Source organism: Hypomesus nipponensis, chromosome 9 (assembly GCF_054491055.1).
Source record: "Hypomesus nipponensis isolate SF chromosome 9, ASM5449105v1, whole genome shotgun sequence".
NCBI classification, from domain to species: Eukaryota; Metazoa; Chordata; class Actinopteri; order Osmeriformes; family Osmeridae; genus Hypomesus; species Hypomesus nipponensis.
The window spans coordinates 4,700,001-4,727,040 of record NC_140369.1 but is presented as its reverse complement, the minus strand read 5'-3'; the positions used below and the strand labels follow the sequence as shown (position 1 = coordinate 4,727,040).

At 48.7% G+C, this 27,040-nt stretch overlaps 1 protein-coding gene across 3 annotated transcripts in view; it reads right to left on the bottom strand.

Annotated features, from left to right (window-relative positions):
• Positions 1-7,627: 7,627 nt before the first annotated feature.
• Positions 7,628-27,040, bottom strand: part of pcbp4 (poly(rC) binding protein 4) — a 44,171-nt gene continuing 24,758 nt past the window's right edge. Inside the window, exons 2-14 of one of the 3 annotated variants that reach the window (XM_084704722.1) lie at positions 24,209-24,379; positions 23,928-23,951; positions 23,403-23,435; positions 21,146-21,262; positions 19,028-19,159; positions 18,543-18,671; positions 17,824-17,886; positions 16,519-16,590; positions 16,160-16,201; positions 15,960-16,038; positions 14,261-14,316; positions 10,167-10,336; positions 7,628-7,982 (exon numbers count right to left, since the gene is read on the bottom strand). In XM_084704722.1, the coding sequence (XP_084560848.1) occupies positions 7,631-7,982; positions 10,167-10,336; positions 14,261-14,316; positions 15,960-16,038; positions 16,160-16,201; positions 16,519-16,590; positions 17,824-17,886; positions 18,543-18,671; positions 19,028-19,159; positions 21,146-21,262; positions 23,403-23,435; positions 23,928-23,951; positions 24,209-24,316 (1,377 nt within the window). In that variant the 5' untranslated portion in view covers positions 24,317-24,379 and the 3' untranslated portion in view covers positions 7,628-7,630. Of the gene's footprint in view, positions 7,983-8,079; positions 8,335-10,166; positions 10,337-14,260; positions 14,317-15,959; positions 16,039-16,159; positions 16,202-16,518; positions 16,591-17,823; positions 17,887-18,542; positions 18,672-19,027; positions 19,160-21,145; positions 21,263-23,402; positions 23,436-23,927; positions 23,952-24,208; positions 24,380-27,040 lie in introns of those variants that run through there. The other 2 variants (XM_084704723.1, XM_084704724.1) reach the window with 2 other exon arrangements.

The window sequence follows — 27,040 nt, the reverse complement described above, 5'->3', positions numbered from 1 at the left end:
CTCTTTGTCAAGGCTAGGTTTTATTTAATCATCACACAAACAGAAGCCGTGTCTAAGAGGATTTAAAGTTCATACTGTGTGGGGGCTGTAGGCCACAGTAAGCTGGTGAACAAAAACTGTCATAAAATTATGCCAAATTTAATGATATCATATTTCACGATAAAGATATGTTACACTTTTTTTTTTTATATACTTGTATATACAATATTTATTCATCTGAAGGTATCTATGCCAGAAAAGTGATTATTAGCTGGGCATGTAGAATTCCTTCACATACCATTTTGAAACACTAGGTGGCAGCACAGCCAAGAGGTCAGCCATGTGGCAACTTCTTCTCCGGTAACTGGCTTCCTGCTGATCAGAAATGGCAAACGTACACACAGCCTTTACTCAAGTAAAAGGACAGATACGTTTAAAAAGACTGCTAAATGTTGAAGCACTGACTACACTTTTTCATTCAAGTTAAATTAAGAGGTAGGCTATGGGCTCTGACATACTGGAGTAAAAAGCATTCATTACTGCAACCCGTTTTAGTGTTTTAGTAAAAAGTTGGCAGAAACATTGGGAAGAGAGAGTTCAGAGTACAGTAACACTACCAATAACGTCATGCAGTGTGGAGAGACTTTTCTCAACAAGTAACATAATACAAAATCTTCTTCGGACATCAATGACAAGAGCCAGGCTGAACCACTTCAGTTTACTCTCATTTGAGCGTGAACTGACAGATACATTGGATTATGATGAAATCATCACAATATTCAACTCTCGCCGTCTGCGCCTTGTAATGTAGGTCATCCCTGTTACGTCTAAAGGTAAGGTACCATTTTATAGTGCTGCCCGCCGTGGTAAATTGTGACATTGGCATCGAGCATATAAAGTGTATGAGTTTTATGTTCATGGCAAGTTGGTAACTGGTGTAGTCACTGTTAATAGCCTAGGCCCTAGATGGCATATAGGCTAACAAAGTAGATCCAAGTAGCATATACAATAAAACGATTGTATTATGAAATAATACGCGGTGCGCATAGCAAAGTAAATACATAAAAAAAAAAAAAAACTGTAAAAATGTCTATATTTTTCTAGGCTTATCCAAAAAGATGATTCTGGCTAGCCCCTGCCCTGCTCTGACGCATGCACGCACACACACACACACACGCACACACGCACGCACACACAGTGAGCCTGCTTGGCTAAGCTTTTACAGCAGGAAATGGAGAGGGAGAAGTAGTGAAATATTAATGCAGAAACATGAGGGCTCCAATGAAATCCATTAGGAGGGGAAAAATCAATGGGAGGAGCCCATTCCCCCTCCCTCACTGACCCAGATGAAACAACAGTGGGGAATCAGGGCTGCGTCTCATTCCAGACTGATCCACCCTCTCCTGTGGCCCAGTTACCTTGCTTGAATCCTTGATACCTCAGTTGGATCCTCCGATCTAAAGCACCCTCTGATTTGACCCTGGAGGGCTGAGGTTGATCCCACCAGGGTCAAATCAGACCCAAGAGGTCGCAAGTTCTAATCGCTCTTGTATGTTGCTGTGGACTTAAGCATCTGCTAAATGAATGAATCATCACCTTGCAACACACGCTTTTATCTTATCACCACACCAGACATACTTTCCTGCAATATCTATTCAAATATCACCACACGTTTGTGTACCGTAACGCCACACGTACAAACATACCAAACTTTATCGACATGTGTTTCCCGCTATAAATAGTTCCATATCTGTGGACTGTCCTGACTGTGGTGGTGAGTGCCTCCGTGGTGCCGCTGAACTGTGTCTGCCCCCTGTTCCAGCGCTGGGACTGGGGCCCTGGCAGAGGCCCGCTCCCTGTCCAACCAGCAGGCTCCAGCAGCTCACAGAACAATGGAGGGTTTTATCTCCAGGCTGGACGCCGGGGACGTATTTTTAGACGGCGAGCATGTGTTGCAAGTAAAACGTTGGGTGTCGGACGGGGGTTTGGAAATAGCTATGTGCTTGACGGACTCTTCCGGAGGGATGATAATGGTGGTTGTTGTTGGAAGGGAGCCGTGAACAGAGGCTGTGCCCAGGCGTGAGATACAACTCGGTGACTCATTCACGCCCAGGAGACATGAAATCAAGAAAAACAAGGCCATAGATCCCTAAACAGTTTAATGACGATCATTGTAATGGCACCCCTGAATAATCTCATTTCTCTGCACGCTCTCATCATTTAGCAGATGCTATTTTCTGAGGAAACTGACATCACACATGCACACACGCCATACACACACACACCACACACGCCATACACACACATGTTGTATGAGAATAGCTGACATGTGGTATGGGAATTATATGATCTGTCTTTGGGGGAAGGGATCTTCTCCCAGATGCTCTCAGCATTACTAGATGTTTTTGGTACTCCCAATCCTATTCCTATGTAACATCATCTTATCTTCTCCCCAGCCTGTCTATCCTCTACCACCCCCACTCCCACCCTTCCCCTCCATGGACAATCTGATACCCAGACCTGGAGCCTAGAGGCTAGTTTCTAGACTCGGAGATGGAAGCTTGGGGATAAAGGAAGGAGGCTGGAGGATGAAGGTTGGAGGAAAGAGGCTGGAAGTTGTAAACTGTAAACTAGACGTGGAAGCTACAGGCCAGAAGTGTCAACGCCTTCCTTTCTGTTCCTGCCCTCCACCCCACCCCTTCCTCCCCCACTTCTGTAATCCACCTCCATTCTCATCCCCCCTGTCCAGACACACCCTGCTCTCTACCTCCTGTTCACATAACATCCGCAATCCCTCCTCCATATTACCCCCCCCCCACACACACACACCTCTCCAGTGATGGATCAGGTGCTGGGAGTGTCCTGTCAGCTCTCTGGAGCATCTGCTCTCCTGGGGGGGGGGGGGGGTTTGGGGGAATCCCCAGAGGCATGTGATTGGACGAGGCTTTATTAGGTTAGATTGCATTTACAGGGAGAGGGCCGGATGTAACGGCAAAGAGTCGTCAATCATCCAGCACCCTTTGTATGTGTGTGTGTATGACAGAGAGAGAGATAGAACAAAGATGAGAAGAAAGAGCAAGGGAGAGAGAAAGGGAGAGAGAGAGATACGGAAGTAAAAACCTGTGAGGATCATCTGACGTTCAAACGGATCAACCTTTCCTGATCCACGAAACAACAGCTCCGTTTGTACAACGCTTTTGCCAAACCATCCTGAATTTCCTGTGATTTAAACAGAGAGCTTACCATCCTGCATCGCTGCATCTCACTCTGCAGCCAGTGTGTGCCTGAGCAGTGAGGTGGGCATAAAGCAGCCAGCTTGTGTTCGCTGTGCTGCTGACAGTGAAGAGGCCAGTGCTGTATAATCACCCGCTCGCTCTCTCCGGCTTGCTCTGAATAGTTCTTAATTGATGCTTCATTGTGACTGTTGTTCAAAGACTGGAGTGGAGGGTTTACCGATGGAGTAATTACTTTCTATCTATCTCATCCAACTCTTCCCCTCTCTCCCTCTCTCTCTCTCTCTCTCTCTCTCTCTCTCTCTCTCTCTCTCTCTCTCTCTCTCTCTCTCTCTCTCTCTCTCTCTCTCTCTCTCTCTCTCTCTCTCTCTCTCTCTCTCATTTCAACTTTCACACGTTCTCTAACTCCCTCTTTGCTTTTATGTCTCTTTCCCAGCCTGTCTCCCCCTCTCCCTCTTCATGTTTCTATCTCTCTCGTTCCCTCACTCTCTCCAGTGTCTGTGATGTCATGTGAATGGGAGGCGACGGGGTCACAATGCAGCTGATTGGTCTGCGTGGATGCTCAACATGTCTGAGTCTGTGAGCCAGCCACTTCCAAACACCACACACCCCTCAGCCCACAAAGGGCTGCACACGCCACTCTACACAGGGTTCATACACACGCATGCACACGCCAACACGCGTGACGCAGAGTAGCACGCGCACGCAACAGACTTACACGAGCGGGCACATGTGCTCACATACACACAAGCACACACACAACAGACATGTATACACACAAGCATGCACATTCACACACCCAACACGCACACAAGCACGCACACACACAAGCACGCACACACACACAGGCACGCAGACATACACACGCACACACACGACAGACACTCGCCAAAAACAACCGTGCTGCCTAGAAGAATGTGTTTGTGTTTGACCAGCTGTTGAAGAGTAAGCCCTTATTCATAGCCTGCTTTCATCTCTGTGTGCCAGTCTTTGTGTTTGTGGAGGTGATGGCTGAGAGCCAGCAGCATGAAAGTGTGTGTGTGTGTGTGTGTGTGCGTGTGTGTGTGTGTGTGTGCGTGTGCGTGTGTGCTTTGCTACTGTTGATCTCTATGCTCCGTCATCAAGGCAGAGTGTGTTGGTGTCATTATACTCTACCGGGCTCTGAGACATCACAGGAGGCTCTCTCTCTCTTTGTGCTGAGCTCACACACACCTACGCACAAACACACACATCTACACACGCCACTACTTGCCCTTAAAGAATATACATAGATCTCTCTGTATGTATATATACACTCACAGTATATATATATTCGATATTTATATTACTGAGAAACTGTTACTAGTGCTACAGAGAGCAGCAGTCTACCTTGCTAGGTACAGCAGTCAGACATGGCTGTCACTTGTGCCAGAGAGCAGCAGTCTACCATGCTTCGGACAGGCTACCATGCTTCAGACTGTCACGGCTGGGCAGAATCTCACACACTGTCGCGTCAGCACTCGTGGGATCACCAAGGATCAAACCTAGCGTCGATGCATCTGGTCTGTAGCTGTTCTACAGTGCTGGGATCGCTGGGCTGTGTCTTAGCGACACACGACTGGAATTGATTGATTGCTTTGGGCTGCCGTCGGTTATGAGTGAGCGTTTCAAGTACTACACACACACACAAACACACGCACACACACACACACACACACACACATGCACACACACACACACACGCACACACACACACAAACACACGCACACACACACACACACATGCACACACACACACACACAAACACACGCACACACACACACACACACAACACCAGCAGGGTGTGGAGGCTCCTGTTTGTCAACACGGTTCCTAAACCACCTCCACAACACTAGTCTCTGTAGTCTCTGTAGCCTCTGTAGTCTCTGTAGCCTCTGTAGCCTCTGTAGCCTCTGTAGGCTCTGTAGCCTCTGTAGGCTCTGTAGCCTCTGTAGGCTGCCAAATGAAGAAGGGAGGCACAACAGACATTACAGGTGTAGGTTTTAATCATTATAATGGCATGAATGGAAAGAAACAGAGACAGTTACAAAACATCAGGTAGATACAAATGACTAAACTTCCTCTCCTGAGGAGGGGGGGGGGGGGGAACACAACAAAACAGAAATGAATGACGGTGTTCAACTAAAACAATAACCACCAGGATGGAAAACTTATGTTCAATATCAAGTGCAATATTGGAGTGTCCTATTACCTTTCCCCCCAAAATCCAACTGCATTGTCTCGAATACCGTACAGTGGTGCTCTATCGGTGTAGGTAAGGAATGAGAGCATGGATTGTATCATTATCATGTTTTCTATATGGTCCACAAAGCTATGGTCAATGCCTGGGCCTGGGTCAAACACTGTTTATAAAGTCTTCAGCTGCATTTGATTTACCTCAAGAGTTTGCCCTTCAGGGAACATCCCATTGAGATACTCACTGTATAGAGTAAAGTATACAGCGAATCAAGTGCACCCCCAGACAGTATTTCACAGTGTTTGTCTCAGGTCTAATTGTATCCCACCTTTTAGCCCTTTCACTGCAGTAGCTTCCGGTAGAGTACCAGGCTAGACCATTGAGACACGCAGGTTTGCATAGACATCAATTCAAGTTGAACTCATGCAAATCAATGAAGCTGAATGAAGGTTTGATAAACCAAAAAAATGTGTGTATTTCTTTCTTTCTTTTTCTTTCTTTTTTTTTTTTTACAATGAATCATGAATTGTTACTAGTGTCCACACAGTTTTCATCACATCTGGGATTATTATAAAAATAAGTGAGTTCATATATACCGCGTATTCATCATTAAAAAACAACAACAGATAAACGAACAAATGACTCTATGCATTACAGTCCATTGAGTTGAATAGTTAGGAGTTAGTTACAGTGGATGTTGGCAACAGGATCCGTCTGTGTCTAGGGCGTCTGGGGCATACGGTGCTACTGCTCTGCCTCTACACATGGTTAGTATTGCTTCACCTTGTCAACACTGGCGAATATGGAGACCTGCCAATGCACAGACTCAGGCATTTGTGTGCGTGTTTGTATGTGTGTGTGTGTGTGTGTGAAAGATAGGAAGAGAGTGTGTGGTAATGTGTGTTTCAATATGTATTTATGTGCTAATGTGTGTGTGTGGTGGTGTGTGTATTAACACATATTTGTGCGCTAATGTGTGTGTGTGTGTGTGAGGCCAAGCAAACATGCAGCATTGGGCTCCGTCCAGGGCAGTTACCATGCATAGGATGTCAGTAGGACAGACCTTGGAGACAGAAGCACTGCTAGCGCACCCAGAGAGAGGCCTTCTGCATCGTCATAGATCCGACATGTGAACACGCGTGTAGTCACCAGTACTAGCATGTTTGTACAGCATGTTTCATGGTGTTGACATATCAGTTGTGAAAACACTACTTTTCTAGCTAACAAAAACATCCTGTTATTAAACGCTCATTAGGAAATACCACACGTGTGGTTGGACGGAAGAAAAAAAAAAACATTTGTCACTGAGTCAAACTTTTAGAACCAGACATAATAAACTGGTAGTAGACAGTATATCGTTTGTAACCTGCTGCCCCCCCCCCCCAAAAAAAATACAAATTAAAAATAATATTACCTGATCCCAAAACTAGTTTCTTTTATCATAAAGGTAATACTCATCATAATAAATTAATCAAATAAATTAAACACATTTCAAATCAATGTGACAAAAAGCGCTTAAAAACTAACAAGAAAAAAAAAGAAAACGTAAAATTTGCTTTCAAAAACCTTTTTTTTTTCTTTTCTTTTTTACATCAAATACTTAAAAAACAATAGAAGAAGAAACTGTCAGGAAGTAGGACGTAGGAAGTAGACAGGAAGTAGTGTACAGGAGCAGACGTAGACTTGCAGGGCTGTGTAAAAGCTGCCTCAGTGCAGCCCAGCATCAGTCAACAGTGTGGCAGTCATAAACTCTCTCAGCGGGAATCGCTCGTACAGATCAATAAATAGAATAGAAGAGGGGAGAGTTAGAGGAGAAAAGAGAGGAAGGAAGAAAAGAAGGGAAGAAGAGAGGAAGATATAGTCTATGGCTTGCTCGAGTGGCTTCCTTGGCCAGTAAGATAAATATGGTTATGACTAGCTATACCAACCAGCTCTCCTGGCTCTCACTGAACCGTAGTCAGGGACAAGCTACAAAACACACTGTTTTTAATTTTTCTTCTTTTTTTTTTTCGTTGAAACTACGTAACTACATCATCAGGCAAAACGGAAGAACTACAAACAGCCCTTCCCCTCCAGGAGGTCATCCTATTGGACGACGGACAGTGGTCGACGGCGGCAACAATTCCTCGGGACGGACTTGGACGGCGGAGGACGAGGGGGGTGGGGGGGTGGGTGGGTGGGTGGGTCGGGGAAGCGGGAACTTCAGTAGGGAGCGAACTTCTGGCGCTCCGGTTTCTTGATGCCGTTGGCGGAGGAGATCTTGGCGGTGTAGGAGGCCAGGGCGGCGTGCGGAGGGGCGCTGGCAGCGGCGGCAGCTGTGGCGGAGGGGGAGGAGAGTGCCAGGAAGGGGTAGGATTTCATTCCCAGGAGGCTGGACAAGGGGAGGGCATAGGGGGCGCCCATCATGGGAGCGTGGGGCAGAGCTCCCATCGCTGCCAAGGCTGCGGAGGATGCGGCGGGAGGAGGAGGGGCGGGCTGGGTGGTGAAGCTCATGTTGAGGTCAACAGGGGCCGACATGGAGGAGGACTGGGCGGTGGATTTGGCGGTCTCTAAACTGCACAGGGGACGGAGGGAGGGAGGGAGGAGGGAGGGAGGGAGGGGATAGGAGGTGGAGGGAGGGAGGGAGGGAGGGTGGAGGGAGGGAGGGAGGGAGGAGGGAAGGGAGGAGGACAGGGAAAGGGAGAGGAGTCCGGATGGAAAAGGGTTAGAAGGTTAAATAAAAGACATGTTAAAGAAAGAAATCGAGAGAAATCAAATAAATAAAACTGAAACAAAACTAAAGGAAATTGGAGATAAATAATCATAAAGGTGTGTTTTGCTGGAGGTTGCAACAGATTATTTGAGGGGGGGCCTGGGAACTCATGGGGGAGGTGCTGTATAAGTCAGGGAGATGGCCGGGGAAGGGGCTTGGGAGGGGGAAACAAAATAAGTCAAATACATTAGGAGAGGTCTTCCTCTTCAGGAGATTAAACCTCACAAACCAAGTAATGCACTGGTAAATAGAAAGGTCCACTGTGTATAATTCGTCATGTTTAAAGTGTCATTGTGTTGGTGCTCTTTGATTGATGGTTTTGTAATGCACTTTGGTAAAAACTGTTCATTTTAAAACATGCTTCATAAATAAATGATTGTTACTTGATTGATTGGTTAATATATGGTATAGAAATACTGCCAATGCAATGGAAAATTACATTGTGTGTGATGCTAACCTGAGCCGAGCATCTGATTAGATAGGAAAATTGATCAGGCTATGGGCCCTGTTTAGATTCTCTACTGCATCTCTCTCCTTCGTCCTGTGGGACTTCCTTAAATCTACCATGATTGGATTGCCGTAAACAGGCCTTTCTTTAAACAGCTGCGACTAATCCAGTCACGTCAGATATGTGATTTCTCCCTGAGGAAGGCACAAGGAGAGGAAGCAGTATGGAAAAATCCCCAGTCTGAACGCAGACAAGTTGCTCCAGTCCTCCTGCTCCACAGCGAGCAGATCTTTGTGCTTTCTAGACCGGGGGTGCGTTCGATATGCACGCACGTCCTGATGCAACACTCCGCAACAGAAACGAAGGGGAGCTGTGTTGTCTGACAGATGTGCTGAGTGGAGCAGAGGTCCCCACAGGGACTGATCCCAGGCATGAATAATCATCAGCAGATCAGAAGGGATGCTGATGTGATGAGGGTAGAGGGGGTGGGGTTTGCCTCAGTCATGGCGGAGCTTTCCTCCAGTCTGCTGTGTCGTAGCTGTCAGAGCGGCAGTGCTGCTCTTACAACCCCTTTGACTCAATTAAGATTGTGTCAGATCTCACAATAAAACGAGACTCGCTGTTCGAATTGCGGTGCGGTTTTAGACTAAGCTGTGCGGGACGTCGACCCAGAAATGTCATTTACCAACTTCAACAGTATGTTTTTTCGGTGCGGAAGTCGCGCGTGACTGTATTTAAGTATTCACGTGTACACATACGCACACTCAGACACACATACACACATACATACACACGCTGACACTCAAACACACACACACACGTACATACACATACTGACACTCAAACACAGACACTCAGACATGTACACACAAACACAAACATGTCAAATCACTAAGAAATGCAAAAAAAAACCAATTAAACCTTATTATACTGAGAGACACCTTCCGCAAAGTGCCATCTTCCCTTCAGAAGAAACTCTCCGGAGATATCGCAGCCAAGCAGGTCTGAACGTTAAAATACCGTTGACCTGTGTGGTGACAGGCGGGGTCTAAACGCCCTGTCAGAGCACTCTGCGAGAGCAGCCAAGTGAAATATCAAGTCATTCCAGGCTCCAATCTCTTATTTGCATATTAATGGCCAGAGTGTTTATCATGAGAGGAGGCTGGAGTGGTGAGGGGCAGGTCTGAAACACAGGCTGCCTCAGAGACAGGCAGGGATGAAGGGAAGAACACAAGACAGCAGAGAGAAGGGGACTCTGTCAGCTACACAGCCTGGCTCTGAAGAAACATTCAAAAGGCTTCTTCCTAGTGTTGGCCTGAGGCTTGAACACAGACCCTGACTAGGATAGACCCTCATCTGTGTCTGATAAAGAGGCCCTGATCGTCTGACGCAGCTGCAGACCCCGTCGGATACACGGATCAGTTGTTTGTTTTTGAGGAGTTTGATTGAACAGTGAACTGTACGCCCCACAATGGATTTCACTGTATCTTTTCTGGGTGTGGGCTGGCGCAACGTGGGTCCCGGGTGCTGTGTCTTACCAGGAAGTGATGAGGTACTGGGCCAGGTTGATGCTGATTGGTGTTCCAGTGATGGTCACATGTCGGTCACTGCTGCTGTCCAGCTGGCTGCCTATCTTGATCTGCGCACCCGACACCTGGCGAATCTCATTGATCTTGGTGCCCTGGCGCCCGATGATGGAGCCAATCAGCTGATGGGGTTGAAGAGAGAGGGGGCGGGACATGTGTGAGAACGAGGAAGGAGACGGGGGAAGCACTTTGTAGTTCCAGAGGTCTGACCATGGGGCCCTGGAGGTTCACCGGTTCCTAGCACAAAGGCTGAGGTCTTACTCGAGTCCAGCCCAGGTCTTTTGCTACATGACCCTTTTCTTTCTCCCCTACATTTGTCACTGTCACCTGTCACTCTTGACTATCTGAAAAAGTAGAAATGCCCCAAAAATCCATTCAGTATAGAGAGGTCTGAGGACACAGTCTGTTACAAGGTAGCTAGCTAACATTTTTAAACAAAGTATTTACCCTAATACTTAGACTTAACCATAGAAGTATAAACTCATTCAATTAGATGGCTAATCGTTAGTATAATGTAATCATCAACAACACAAAATGTCAGTTATTACAGCCTTTGTCCAGTAGCATAGTATTTCTCTTACAAAGGGATCAATTTGGCTCACACACCAGCAGTTGTATTGACAACTGCAAGGCTTGTTTACTGCCTACTCCTGCAGAATGTGGGATTTGTCTGTCCTGGTTATCATGATCCTAAGACCTCATTCCGTCATTCCCTCCCTCCCTCCCTCCCTCCCTCCCTCCCTCCCTCCCTCCCTCCCTCCCTCCCTCCCTCCCTCCCTCCCTCCCTCCCTCCCTCCCTCCCTCCCTCCCTCCCTCCCTCCCTCCCTCCCTCCCTCCCTCCCTCCCTCCCTCCCCTCCCTTCTCCCCTCCCTTCTCCCCTCCCTCCCTTCTCCCCTCCCTTCCTCCCTCCCTCCCTCCCTCCCTGCCTCCCTCCCTCCCATCCCAGGGTATTTCTAACATAACCCTAGGAGAAAGAACCTGTACCTCCCTAATCAGTCCAAATCCAACGGTCACTTTCAATTTCAAACACCACCAAGTACCCAATCAGGAACATGGACTCGACACCAGTGTGCTTCAGTCCTCTCCCCTCCCAGTGGCTGAGTGGGTATTGATTTCCCCGCCAGGAGGAACAACGCTCGTCTAATTCCTCCAGAACACACACGGCTGTTTAGTGGTCAATACAGCGGGAAGGAAATGGGGAACAAGCGGTGTGGAACGGAAGAAAGAGTTGCTGTGGTTTTTCCTGCTGTGTTTGTGCTGTTGGGTGCAGAGCTTGCACCTGAGAGAGGAACTACTCCTTGGTTTAGGTCCTGCTAGATCAGCACAGCACAGCTGTAGATGGGTTTCTTGTTTTGTTTATGGATGTGTAAGGTTGGGGCTGAAGCTTGGAGAGAGATGGGGCCTAGGACAGGGCGGGGCTGGGCTAGGACTGGGGCTAGGACAGTGCTGGGGCTAGGACAGTGCTGGGACTAGGACAGGACAGGGGCTAGGACAGTGCTGGTGTTAGGACAGTGCTGGTGTTAGGACAGGACTGGGCTACTGGCTGGACTAAGACATTTCTGGGTCTAGGACATTATTTGGTTTAGTAAACTTGTGGGTCTAGGAGAGGACCGGCTTGGCGTGGACTGGACTCGGAGAGGCTAGGGCCAGGGGAGGACTGAGATGTGTCCCTGTTAGATTGCTGTCTGTGATGGGAGGGGCCTGGTGTGGGCAGGCTAAGAACCTTGACCCTGCTGATCCCAGGTCAGGCCAGTGCCATGCTGAAGTGACTCCAGGACAGACGTGTTGGCAGGCTGGTATGTGTCTGATCGATGGACAGCCTCTAGTCCTATCTACGTTTTTATCTCTTCCTCTTGTTCTATTTTAGTCCCTTCTCTCTCTCTCTCTCTCACTCCCTCTCGCTCTCTCGCTGTTCTGCCCCCTATCCTCTTGCTGTAAATGTAGACTATTTATGTCAGTGACAGTGATCATGTACACTAGCGTGGGGGGGGGGGGTGCGGGGTAGGTGAGGGTGGGTGTGGGGTGGTGTGGGGTAGGTTTGGGTGGGTGGGTGTTGGGTTAAGGTAGGTTAGGGTGGGTGTGGGGTGAGGTGAGGTAGGTTAGGGTGGGTGTGGGGTGAGGTGAGGTGAGGTAGGTTAGGGTGGGTGTGGGGTGGTGTGGGGTAGGTTAGGGTGGATGTACAGACACACACAACCCTCTCAAATCTCTAACTCAGAGGCTCCCCCTACAGGCAGATAGTGTAACTGCTCCCTTCACCCAGAGGGGGCTGAGCTCTGCTCTGTGTCTCTGTGTGTCTCTGTGTCTCTGTGTGTGTCTGTGTGTCTCTGTGTGTCTGTGTCGCTGTGTGTCTCTGTGTGTCTGTGTCGCTGTGTCTCTGTGTGTCTCTGTGTCTCTGTGTGTCTCTATGTCTCTGTATCTCTGTGTATCTGTGTGCTGGCCTAGGCAGAAAAGAGGGTCTATTTTAGGGAGCTTCCCTGCTGCAGTTGTAATTTGTGATGGGTCTTGTTCAGGCTGAGAGGGTGGGACATCACTAAGCCCACAGCCTCCCCTCTCTCAATCCTCCCTCTCTCATTCCCACTCGTCTCCTCCCTCCCTTTCCTCTTTTCCTTTCTTTCTTCCACCCTCTGCCTTATTTCATTGTTTCCTCCTCCACTCTGGTCCTCCTCTCTCCCCCCTCCCCTCCCTCCCCTTCCTCTCCCCCCTCCCCTCCCTCCCCTTCCTCTCCCCCCTCCCTCTACACTGGTTATCATCTCCCTAAGCCCCTCTCTGGTCTTGGCTATTGTCTCCCAGAATGCACCAGTCCCTAACCCTCTCCCTCACATCCCTCCCTGTATTGTTCTCCCTCGGAGGGGGGATGAGATAGAGGAGTGACCCTATCTAAACTGATTAAGAGCTGTATCCATCAGCCGGCCTTCCTCTGCTGGCCGGGCGGAGGTCCATGTCTGTCCGCTGGCTGGCTGGGGGCGGGTCCTCAGACCCAGAGTTGTGGGTGTGGGTGATTGATTAGTGTCAGGAGAGATTCTGTCCTCATTTGCGTATCTCCTCTGTGTTTGAGTCTGTGCGATGTTCACTTCCTGCTTCTCGAGTCATACTGGCTGTCTTCTTACAAACACTCAAACCATGCTTGATGAGAGAAGATGAGAGAACGAGAGGAGAGAGAGAGAGGAGAGAGACAGTGGGAGAGGAGCGAGAGGGACAGAGGTAGAGAAAGAGAGAAGAAAAAGAGAGGAGAGAGAGGGAGATAGAGAGAGAGGAAAAAGAGAAGACAGAAATAGAGAAGAGAGAGAGAGAGAGAGAGAGAGAGAGAGAGAGAGAGAGAGAGAGAGGAGAGAGGGAGATAGAAGAAGAGAAAGAGAAGAGAGGAAAGAGAGAAGACAGAAATAGAGAATAGAGAGAGGAGAGAGAGGGAGATAGAGATAGAGAAGAGAAGAGAGAAAGAGAGAGGAGAGAAAGCAAGATAGAGAAAGAGAGAGACAGGAAGAGAGGGGCTGGGCTTTCTGCCAACATGTTCCTGTGTCATCCTGAGGTGACACTGACATGACTGACCCATGGAATTCTGGGTAACTCCTCAGTCTGAAGGATCACTCCACTAATATGGTCTCAAGAGAGCCAAGGGCATTAGTGTGTATGAGTGTGTCTGTGTTTAGGCTGTGGGATGCTTGTGTCTGCGTGTGTGTGTGGGGGGGGGGGAGGTGTGGTTAGCTGGTTGCTTTATTTACCCTGCGTTGTGACGGTGGAGGCTCTAAGCCAGTCAGACAGCATGGCAAGCTTTATCTGAGCCTCAATGAGCCCCCCTGAGACTTATACCGAGGGAGGAGGGAGGGAGGGAGGGAGGGAGGGAGGGAGAGTTTAAAATGCGCTACTCTCAATCTCAACTGGTCTTTGTTCACTTCAACATCAAGACATATTGACTGCATGTCTAAAGGTGGACTTGAGATACACCCCAACTCTCAGAGAGCTGCAGGATCAAGTCCCATCTGAGAGGGATATGCAAGGGAGACAGGGAGAGAGATCTCCTGTTCTGGAGTTTTCCGGAAGGCTCTTACATCGTTGGGGATGAGCAGTTCCTGGGACGTGGTTTGGGAATTAGCGTCCACCCCTGCTGAGAAAAACGAAAGCCCAAATTAGCCAAGACTCCAGGAAACAGACATCACAATGAAACACCTTCAAACCTCTCACACAAACACTTGTACCGGTGGATATATGTGGTAGTCAGGAAGAAGGTTTTGCATGCTGCAATATAATATAAAAAGATTATACTGTCTCTTTGTTTTATAAGATCCCATTGTGACTTGGGTTTTTTGCTCCACTTAGCTCAAGTTGGTTGTCCCCTTTCTCCTCTCATCTCCTGTCCTTTCCTCGACTCTCTTATTGTTTCCTATCCCCTCTCCTCCCCTCCTCTCCTCTCCTCTCCTCTCCTCTCCTCTCCTCTCCTCTCCTCTCCTCTCCTCTCCTCTCCTCTCCTCTCCTCTCCTCTCCTCTCCTCTCCTCTCCTCTCCTCTCCTCTCCTCTCCTCTCCTCTCCTCTCCTCTCCTCTCCCCTCCCCTTCCCTTCCCTTTCCTTTCCTTTCCTTTCCTTTCCTTTCCTTCCCTCCTCTCCTCTCCCTTCCTATCCCCTCCCCTCCCCTCCCCTCCCCTCCCCTCCCCTCCCCTCCCCTCCCCTCCCCTCCCCTCCCCTCCCCTCCCCTCCCCTCCCCTCCCCTCCCCTCCCCTCCCCTCCTCTCCTCTCCTCTCCTCTCCTCTCCTCTCCCTTCGTATTCCCTCCACTCCTCTCCCCTCCCTTCCTCTCCTCTCCCATTCCCTCCTCTCCTCTCCCATCCTCTCCTCTCCCCTCCTCTCCTCTCCTCTCCTCTCCCCCCTCCTCACAGAAGGCTGTGTTAATAGACTGGTACACAGCGTGACTGATGAGCTTTCTACCTGGGACATAATGGAAGCCTGCCATCCGCATCCTGACGGCACAATCCAGACCCCCTGCTCTCGCCTGCCTAGACCTTTTGTCGTTTGAGCTGCTATTCATTTGATGTTTACATAAGGAAATGAAAGAGAACACTTCTGGGGTTCTGGATGTAGGAACAGGCATTAACAGCACTCACCCGGAGTCTGCTGACTGGAACATTAGGCCTCGTAGCTGGAATCCTGACTCACAAACAGGAACTTAAGAGTTCAAACTGATCTAGTGGACGGAGACGTCTACTAGCCAGAGGTGAATGACTCGAGACCCTGTCTAGAACACCAGCTTAGTTTCCACCCTGCATCCCAAACACACATTCCATTCCCGTACTTTCCTAATTGAGTCAGCATGGGGGAGGACCAGGGAGGCCCAGCGTGTGTGTGGATCTGATCCCCAGACCAAAGCCTCTTCCCTGGCTTGCCGTGACAGGCTGAGGGGGTTAAAGCCCATCCTGCTGGAGGCTGATACATCCTGCCAGGTCCTGGCCCACTTTCACCAGGATAATCTACTCCCTCTGGGTCACACCATCCGAACACCGTCAGATACTTTGGGTGAACTTGATTTATGACTCCACCCGGGGCAACTGAAACAAATGGTTTTAGGGTACGTGACCTCTTCGACTGGAGGTGTGCAGGTGGGGTCAGAACATTCACTGAGAAGGGCAGCTTATTTCATGATCTGCTTATCGGGTTTAGGCCCACCCGCACCCGCCAACGACAACGTTTCTGCTTCCACCTGCACCTCCGCCTCCAGCTCCGCTCGCACCTCCACCCACCCCCAGAGCAGCATACGTACCAGTGAGGCCAGAGGAGGCGGGCTGGCACATGGGGGCCAGGCCTTGCTGCTGCATAGACAGCTGGTGGAGCTTGGCCAGCTAGTCAAGAGAGGAGTCACACATTCACATCCAACATGAACCTCCACACTCTGACTTAAACCAAGGACAAACCACAGCAAGCATCGAGGAGTCATGTTTTAGTCATGTTTACTGATCTCACCTCTGCGTGGGGAATGCCATATTGGTTCTGTAGGGTGTATGCCTGGGTGAGAGAAACAGGTCATCAGAATAGTTCAGGTGTTGGTCTTGGTCTTTCTTACTCCAGCACTTACATCTACAGCCCTTACAGTAATCACATGACCTCTTCTCCCTCCTGGAGGTCTGTCTGTCTGTCTGTCTGTCTGTCTGTCTGTCTGTCTGTCTGTCTTACTACATGTCTCTGTCGATTTGCCTTACTGCTGGTCTTTCTTTCTTTCTTTCTGTCTGTTCCCCTCTCTCTGTCTGTCTGTCTGTCTGTCTGTCTGTCTGTCTGTCTGCCTGTCTATCTGTCTTGTAAGTCCGTCTGTCTGTCTTACTTACTTGTTGCAGATCCATCCCTCCCTGAGCCACTGAGAACAGAGGGTGAGAACCATACTCTGATGCTTCAAACACCTACACTCACACACACACACACACACACGCAAACACACACGTACACACACACACACACGCACACGAACAGAAGAGGAACAAAAATCAAGGCATTAGGGTAGATCACTGATATACATCATTCCATCTTCCTCTACTAGGAAACACACTTTTTTTCAGAACTTAAAACATAACGTTGACACATTTCTATAACAATAACAAAGGTCTCCAAAAAGAAGAGAACACCATGCTGTTCTTGTTTCATCACTAGTGTAACACCGTAATCACGCTGTCAACGTCACTCCACAGATGCGGGCTGCAAATCACAGGATATTGATCCTCTCCTAGATAGAGTATCTGTGTACGTACCACACCTGGAGCTATTACAAAAATCCATTACATTAAAGTATGTAATACGTTAGTCATTGAGGGGAGTTTAATTTGTGTGGTTTCAAATCAACCACAAGTATTTGAGAGAATTGGGAAATAGTAATTGACCCAGGTCTGGTGATTACACTGACACAACAAAACACATGAATCAAAGTTAAACGCTCAGCACACGCTGGAACAACCTGCTTTCTCCAATTATTTGGTACTTCTTGGGAATTTGCAAAAAATCAGAGGATGGGAGGTGGTGGTGGTGTTGAATATTCATGAGGCTGATTGATCTTGATATTAGTGTTTCTGCACGCATATGCATGACGCTAATGAATAGTCATGCTGGATGTTGAATAAACATGAGCCAGTTTGTTTAGGTGCGCTGAGGATGTATCCCCAGGCTGGAGGGAGGAGGTCCAGGGAACGTTACGGGTCAGATAGATGCTTAGCAACCCTGATAAGACTGAGCTAGGAAGTCGCAAGATTAGGTAACGCCGTCTCGCGCTGCTATAAATATAACATCTAAACAGCTTTGCTTCCATTTCATTGTGAGTAGAGAGTATGCAGAGGGCTCCTTCTGCTGCATTGAGGAAGCCTTCCTGGTGTGGTGGTGATCGTGTGTCCTGTAATATAACCGGGGAGCACGAACAGTCCAACCGTCACCTTGAATTTCTGTCTTTTATGGAAGATGTTCAATCAGACTTAGAATAGAGGATAGCGCAGAGCTACACGGCTAGCTGCCGCTTCTCAGAAGAGCTGATCCGGAACGCTCGCACAGAGTCTGCTCCGAGGTTATTTTGAGGTCGCGTTAAATACGTGCATGAGATTGTTCTGAGGTTGGGTTGGGGTTGTTTTGACGTAGCGGTCGGTTTTTCTCACCTGGTTCCCTGACATCATGACGGGGCTGGGCCGGTAGGGAATAGTGGCTCCTTTGGGAGGGGACTGCAAGTGGAGTGGAAGGGAGCAGAAGAGAAGACAAGAAGTTAGGGTGTGAACTTTTTGATTCTCCCCTCAGATGAAAGCAGATCTGTGTGGCTAAGGTCAGCAGTTTTCTGTAGCTTTAGCACAAGGTGCTTAGAATCACAATGAGTTGAAAAAGCCTTTGATTTCTCTGTTTTCACGTTTAATCCCTTGGAAGTAGTCAGAGCACTGCCTCAGATAATACTGGATCTATTCTAGGTATTGGCTAACTGATTGCATTCCTCTGTGTGAACATGTTTTTGATGTTGACTCTACAGATATCTGAAGGTGATTGTTCTCCCACTGGCGGAGATTCTATTATTTGCGTGACGAATCTACCTGATCTGAGCACTTCACATGAGAGAAAGCTATTGTGACATTTTGGTCGTTTGGTAGTGTCTGTTGTGGATACTGATGAGCTTGTGGCTAAATCAGACAGCTAAATCTAAACACTTGATTTATTCAACGTATTTTCACATGTAGGTGCAAGAGACGTTGACTTATTCGAGTAAAAGAGTCACACAGCATGTCTCTTGAAAAAAAAACTGAAATGTTCTGTTGCTCAATAATTGGTTGTACATTTGGAAGGTGGGCGGTTTGAATCCTGCCCGGCAACGGCTTCCGTCTGAGAGACCCACCTCTAGAATGACTGTGCAGATGAGTTTGACACACTGGATGATGGCTTCCTGGCTCCCCGATATGGTGACCCCTCTCTCTGTGGAGTTAGGCAGCAGGTCGCCTGCCACCTGGATCTGGGCGCCCGTGGTCTGGTCGCCATGACGGAGGGAGGGAGGAAGGGGGGGAAGTGTAAAGGAAGCATGGAAGGTAAGAAGGAAGGAAGCAGAGGAAACATAACTTAAATGACAGGTTTATTTGTCACATAAACTGAGGTGCAGGGGTGTGATATCAAATAGAAGAACATAAAGTGAGAACAAGAAGATCAAACTGACATAATAGATCATTGATGTCTAGATATAAATATAAATATCAAGGAAATGACCTGCCTTTAAGAGTTTCCTGCAACCCTCTCTACAGTAGGGTCATCATCATTTACATTCATCATCTAGGAAGGACGTGGGGAGAGAAGGAAACTGATGCACAGTATTGAGACGAGACCGCTCACCTCTCGGATCTCCTTGATTTTAGACCCGCCTTTGCCGATGAGGGAGCCACACTGACTGGCTGGGATGACCAGTCGCAGGGTGACGGGGGGCTTGCTGGTCACTGTGCCATTGGCTACCAGAGCTGTCAGGTCCTACAGGAAACACACGTAATTGGTTGAACACCCCGCAGGGAGAAAGCCACTGAAGTTATTTTGACCTGTTGCCAACCCTCTTTACCTTAAAACAAATTGGGCAAGAGGATGACTTCAAAGCCCCTCACACAAACATTGAACTAATCATCTTTCAGTCCACTTTTCCCCCTCTTTCTCTCTTGCTCTCCTGTCTTCTTCTCCCTTTTCCCCTCCCTCTCCTCATCGACAGACCAGGGTTCCCACTGATTGAACATGGATGGGACAACCTTGTTCACTGTTATATCGATCTCCGTGAAGGCGATAGTTTGTGTTTGCTCAGGTCTAACGTATTCAGGTCTGGGCTACCCCCCCCCCCCCCTCCACCCTCTCTTCCTCCTAGTGTCCCTACTTCCTCCTCCTCCCCCCATCTCTTTTCTCTTTCCCAAAACCCCTCCTTCCCTCTCTTCCACTCCTCCCATCTCTTCTCTTTCTCTCTGCCCCTCCTTCCCTCTCCCCCATTCTCCTCTCTTCCTCCCTGCCCCTCCTCTCTTCTCTCCTGGCGTTGTAGCACAGTCAATAGCAGTGGGGCTGCACATCCAAGAGTCCAGCAGCACCTCTCTTCTTAATTAAACCTACTCATAAATACAGCCAGAATCACTGCCATGCCGCCGCGCAATCAATTAGAGGCAGCCCGACTCCGGGTGCGTTTGAAATGTAAATAGCAAAGGCTTGTCTGGCTGCCCATCAGCCCCAAACTGTCTACGTGATGGGAATGTTGATAGGTCCGGACTCTGCCCCCGCGGTCGAATGCAACGCACACTTTACGCATCTTTTCTGCAAACAGAAAGTGCCTGCTGTATCAAGGGGGCTCGGAGACTGATTGTTTTGGTGTGCGCGTCGCATGTGAATCTCTTAAGTTCTGCTGGGAAATAATAAAGTCAATTTCCGCCTATATTGGAGCTTTTAAAATCAAATAGAGGAATGAGGAAATTCATGAGGAAATGTAGAGACACCATTTTTTCCCCCTCTCTCTTTTTCCTTCTGTTATCTACCCTTTCTCCTGTTCCGAGATTGTCTCACCCATTCTCCTTTTCGCATTTCCAACGGGGCATGTGTTTCCCAATCTGGATCAGGGAGGTTTAAACGTCACTTCCTAGATTTAATTTCAGAATATGCAATACGTCTTAATAGCTGTGAACATCCTAATCCTGTTCTTTCAAGCTGAGGCTTGGCTCTCCATTGCCAGCTCTCTCTCCAAGCTCCCTGGGCAAATCCCAACAAAGTTCCCCGTGGCTTTGACTCAGTCTGGCCCATTTACACAAGCTAGCAGAACTTGAGTCATAGTGATGTTCACCGTATTCCTGTTTTGTTCTTTTAACATAATAGAGAGTTGATTACTGACTTGGTTCAGTCAGTTACAGGAAGGTTTGAAGTACTGTTTGTGGTAACATTTGCGCTTTTGATTCATAATTCATAATCTGACAATTAGACTGCTTTAGTATGGATTCAGTTGTCAGAGTGCTTTTACCTCTGTGTTTAACAGGAAGAAGCCCTGAGTACCTGGTTCCTGGTAAGAGTGTGACTGAGAACAATGACGTCATGTCTTTCCATTTCTTGTGGAAAAACAGAATAGCCAGATGTGTGTGTGTGTGTGGCTGTGTGTGTGTGTATGGCTGTTTGTGTGTGACTGTCAGACAGACTGACAGAACTGAAGCCAGAGTCCACATATGCATCATACATCACATGGCTGTGAGGCACCTCTTGTGTTACTATGACAATCACGTCCCGGGGATGGCTGAGGGGTCGGAAGGGGTGTGTGTGTCTGTGTGTGTGTGTGTGTGTGTCTGTGTGTTGTACATGTTTAATGAATGCCAGCTATGTACAGCCTATAAAGGTTAGAGTAAGGGTACCCGGTCACAGGCCCCTCGGGGGCGAGAGCCGACCGAGGAAGAGGTGGAGGAAGGGGAGAGAAAGACCCAGAGAGGAGCGGAGAGCCAGCTGGTTTACCTCCTCCAGTTTGAAGGTGATCATGGTGAAGGCTCTAAAGACACTTTCGGTGGGCCCTGTGATGGTGATGATCCTCTCCGGACAGGAACCCTCCGAGATGTTGATACGAGCGCTGCTCTGTTAGCACGAGGTGGAGGGAGGAGAGGGAGGTCGGGGAGGAGAAGGGAGTGAGGACAGGAGGGGAGAGGAGGGGAGAAGAGGGGAGGGGAGAGGAGAGGAAGAGAGGGGAGATGAGAGGAGATGAGAGGAGGGGAAAGGAGAGGAAGACATGAGGGGAGAGGAGATGAGAGGAGGGGAAAGGAGAGGAAGACATGAGGGGAGAGGAGGGGAGAAGACAAAAGAGGACAGGAGAGGAAAAAGGGACGGTGAAAAGAAAGGAAGACAAGCATCAATTCCGCTGCTCTGCTCTGCCGGGTGGAGGTGTGTGATCACCAGGAGTCAAGGTGTAAAAGCATGCTAGTCTAAGCTTTGGGACAGAAAGAGCGAGAGAAAGATAGAGAGAGATTGAGAGAAACTCCCTCATTCCTCCCACCTCTCCTCTCCTCTATTCATCATATGCTTCAGTGGAACAGCCCTCTCTAGTTTACGCTTTGTTTGTCATCCCTAGACTGGGCTTCCACACTGAAATATGCATAGGAGGAGGAGGAGGAGAGGGAGGGGGGAGGTAGAGGAGTGAGAGAAGGGAGGGTGCAAAGGTAGAGTGAATTGGGGAGGTGGGGGATGGTGGTAGGGATGGATGGAGCAGAAGAACTGGAGAATTAGATAGAGGGAGTGAGTGGAGGGAAGGAAAGGGGGAGGCGATGAAGAAGGGATGAAGGAGTGGGTGGATGGTGTGAAGGTGGAGAAGAAAAAAAAGGGTAGAGAGAAGTACGTCATCCTTTTTATCTCTCCCAAGGTCTGAGTCATTCAGCTAAGCAAAGAGAGAGAGAGAGAGAGAGAGAGAGAGGGAGAGAGAGAGAGAGAGAGAGAGAGAGAGAGAGAGAGAGAGAGAGAGAGAAAGAGAGAGACTGAGAGAGAAAGAGAGAAAAAAAGAGAGGGAGAGAGAGAAAGAGAGAGAAAAAAGAGAGATAGCTCATCTGAAAGGCCTATAAGTAGAGCTGCAGGGTTGATTCACTGTCCTGCAGCACTCAGACCTGTCTGATTCACTTATACATGAGCTCTCTATCCTTCTGAAGGATGCTCTCTCTCTCTCTCTCTCTCTCTCTCTCTCTCTCTCTCTCTCTCTCTCTCTCTCACACACACACACACACACACACACTCACTTGCACACACACATCTCTTTACAGACTCCCTTCTCTGCGCCCCATGCTAATGTTTTGATTGAGGTAATAGAGGTAGAGAACGATCTACTCTTGGTGTTGATCGTGCTCATCTCGGAGTGACAGATCTCCACATCATGACGCGTGTCTATTTTTATTCAAATGAAAGCAGGCAGCAGTCTGTCTTGTTCTCCAGCAGAAACCACGGCTGGCAAACTGCACGCTCAGGCACCTGCACACTGCAAACAAGCATCTGGGCGCACGCACAATAATGCACACACAAGCATGCATGTACACAACAGATGTTTCGTCAGTTTGACGCCAGCAGCAGCTCCTATATGACCCTTTATCTCTGATATGTGGGTGTCCCTCTCCTCTCTCTCATCCTTTTTTTTCTCCACCCCATCCTTTCCATTTTCCTCCATCCCTTCTCCATCCTAGAATGGAGGGTAGATCATTATTAAGCGTCATGTCAACGCTTTTATTGACCCAATGAAAAAGGCTCACTGGTGGAGGCTGTGTGTGTGTGCGTGCGTGTGTGTGTGTGTGCGTGTGTGTGTGTAATAGTGCATGATCTTCTCCGGTAGTCAAGACTACTGAGAAACAGAGATAGGAAGAAGGAACAGAGAGAGACAGAGAGAGACAGACGGACAGACGAAAGAGTGTCGAGAAAGAGAGAGGGAGGAGACTGAATGCTTGTGTGTATCCTGTACCCTTGAGATCCACATATGCGTTTAAATATTCATGTGCTTCCTGTGCGGTCTCTACTATCATGGTAGGATGAGAGGGGAGGAAACGAAAGGAGAGGAGAAGAAGGAGGAGGAGAAGGAAGAGAAGGAGAGTCAAGTGTCCAGGACACCTGGGTCTCCTCTTGATATGTGTCATCGTGACGACAGCACCTCCACAAGGCTGGGGTCAGGACGGTGTCTGTTAGAGGGTGAGAGAAGGATGGGAAGAAACAGAGAGAGGGAAGGGATGTGTGGACCCAGAGGGCTTACCTCCTCTCGTATTCTCTTCACTGTTTCTCCTTTCTGTGGGAGAGGAGAGACAGGTGTTCAAACGGCCATAGCGACATTGCATTCACGTACACATCACTGGCATTAGCTCCATGGCTGTTTCTCAGCTGACCCCTCTTAGCAAACCACCCCTACAGGGCGTGGCTTGGCATTAGCACCCGTCTCTGACAAGGTAAATGGGGGGAACGTGTGGTGTTTTCAAGGAGCTAGCCGGAGAGAGCGTCGGCCACACTTGGCTGCACAGCAGCATGGTTGCCGCGGGGGACTGGTCCCTGGGGAGCACATGAGTGTCTGGCGAGGACGGTGGAGGAGAGAGACCAGGGATCTGACCGTGTCCTCTGAATACCAAACCCCTTCATGGATCCTGCTCGCTACACACAGTCGACAGGATGTGACACGGTGAAGACACAAGACTAGGGAGCAGGATATGACGTTGCTGCTACAATGAAGTTAAAATGTGTGCCGAGACTGTAGAAGAAGAAGGGAGGACAGGATGTTGCTGCTCACCTTGCCGATGATGCTGCCTACTTCCTGTAGAACAAAACAGAGATGACGTCATCACTTTATACTTGTACAATGACACAGGCCAAAAATGATTTGCTAATACTGTGAAGTAGACTTGTAGTTACAATACAAAGAATCGAATGTGTCAAACTGAGTTCTAATGAACTGAACCAAGCAGAATCGATCTGAATCCAAACTAATCAACCTAAGTCAAACTGAGACACACTGAATCAAGCAGAGTCCCAATCAAACACACCGAATCATACTGAATCAACCTGCTGTACCTTGCCGTGCATGAGGAGTCGTAGTGTGAGGGTGACGTTCATGTCGCCCTCTCCAAAGTCCTGCTCACAGTTCATGGTTGAGGTGGAGTCGGGCGCGGGGAGACGCATGAAAGATGATCCGCGGGCGGGTGGTCGGGCGGGACAGGAACTGGCGGATGGTCTCTCTGATCTCTGGAAACACAGGAAGAAGGAAGGAGACGGTTAGGGAATCCAAGATGGCCGCAGAAGAACGCGGAGACGGCAGAGAGACGAGCAGAGGAAGCTGCGGAGCGCATTCTGCTCTGTGGAAGAGAGAATGGAGGCCACGCTGCCTGTCACAACGTGAACAAGCTCTGCACGCTGAGCTGTTAAACAGAGACATGCCATGTTACAGAGATGATCAGCCTGACTGGGGAGAATTACTTTGGATGAAAGGGCCCCTTCTGCTCCGTGAACTAGGCTTTAGCTTGGCTGGCTAAAGCAGTCTGGGAGGAGGACTGATTATCGGCGACTTCCAACCCTGGATGACCCACTGACACATCTGCTATGGTCGCAAGCTGGCCCTGTGTGTGTGGGGGCATGTGCGTGTATGTGTGTGTGTGTGTGTGCGACCTGCCCTCAGCTCTCAGGCAGAAGGAAGATAATTGCTGGTTTCAGGATCAAGCTCCTTTCTATGTCTGTGACAGCTTGTAGAACACACACACAGCTGGTCTTGCTCTGAACACACACACACACACTCACACAAGCACACACACACCCACGCACACTCAGAGGCTGTCAGTCTGTCAGACAGACAGGAAGCTGCAGCCATTTCTTCCGTCAACATGTCAGCGTGTCCATCTTCCTGTACGACATCTTGTCTGGCTATTCTCGTTGGTCCCTTTGAATTAGCAGACGACACGCTGAGAGCTCAACACACACACACACACACAGACACACAGACACACACACACACACACCCAGACACACACACACACACACACACAGTGAGACACACACACACACTCACAATTCATTTCTCCCTAAAATGTGTGATCTCACAGCAGTTGGTGAGGCTCACTCACAGCAAGGAATTCTTATGTGTTAAACTGTCAGTAGCCAGAAATCACAACAAATCAGCCCGCACCATGTACATGTAATTTGTAAATAAATTGAGAAGTGAGTTAAAACCCCGAGGGCGAATTGAAGAAGAGTTGGACTCGGCAGGACACTCAGTCTGGGGATATTTCAGTGATAAAAGATGGCAGCACAGACAGCACACATCATCCTCGTGTCTGCATACCAAGGAGGCATTTAGCTTTGGTTGTCTGATGAGGTTCATTTCAGGGAGAACACACACGCAAACGCACACACACGGTTAGACATCTGTCTCAGGGCATAGTAATCTTAATTCAGACTCATTCTGCGGGGGAAGCACCAGCGAGCTCCAAATGAAGAACTCAATTGTCATGCCTGTGTAATTACAGATGTGAGTGTGTGTCTGTGTGTGTCTGTGTGTGTATGCATGTGTCTGTGTGTGTCTGTGTGTGTCTGTGTGTGTCTGTGTGTGTATGCATGTGTGTATGCATGTGTGTGAGCATGCATGTGACTGTGTGTGTTTGTGTGTGTAGGCATGTGTGTGGCAGACTAAGACTGAAGAAAATAGGCTCCACATAAAGTAGGTCACAAATCTGATTCTGGCACGGTGCTTGATTTCCGTGTCGTGTGACGCGTGAATGTTGTAGGAGATTCAGACCGAGTTGCCGTGGGGACTCAAAAGAAGACGACCATGTTGAGAGTATCTGGAAAACATGTTGTTGTGGTACCATCTCTCCTGAAGGCTCTTTCTCTCTCTCACACACACACACACACACACACGCACACACACACACACAGAAAACACACACCTTTTCTCCCCAACATGGTTCCAGTTTGTCATCATTTCCACCACCTCCCCAACCCACCCGGTTGGAGAGATTTTTTCATTTCACTCCCAGCAGCCATCGGTGTGTGTGTGTGTTGTATGTGCGTGCGTGTGTGTGTGTGCGTCAGAGGTATAACATCATCGTGGGATGTAGAACGTTCTCAGGGCTACTGGAGCTCTGAATGATTGGTCTGGGTTCATCTGGACCAACCACTGACCAGCACATCCCCGGGGCTGACACAAGGATGCTAATGAAGAACAATTGGCAGATCACCGATGTCACTTCCTGTGATGACAGGCCACTGATAAATGACAAGTAGGGCTGCTCATCAAGACACACAAACACACACACACAAGCACAGACACAAACAGACTCCAACTCTCACAAACACACGCAAGATGGATGAGAAAGAGCCCACCGCATGTCAGCTGTCTCCTTCAGTGTTGGCCTGGCTGCTGTGACCAGCGTGGTGTCATCTGTACTACTGCTGTCTTCCACCACCATTATCATACAGGGGAGATCTAATCTCACTGAACCAATCTCCATGAATACAGAGTTCAATCATAGAGTTGCATAATACTCTTCAACTGTTACTGGTTACGCTCTGAACATTCCAACTGCCTCCCTGAGCACAAGTCATTTAGTCTGGCTGGGATTCATTGTTCAGCGACTATACTTTTAAGTGAACGTATTTTCCACAAATACGACAGGAGAATTGTCAAATTAATCAACATTAAATCCATGGTTTTGAAGATTTTTTTTTTTTTTGGGGGGGGGGGGGGGTGGATTGGTAGATGTTGAGAGATGGAGGGAGGGGGATGGTTGGAGACTGAAGGAAGGAGGGAGACAGAGAGGGAGAAAGAGAGATGGTCTGAGAGTGATGGAGATGTTTGCAAAGGCGACATCTCATTCATTACATCATGTTAGGGTTGAAGGCTGTGTGTGCGTG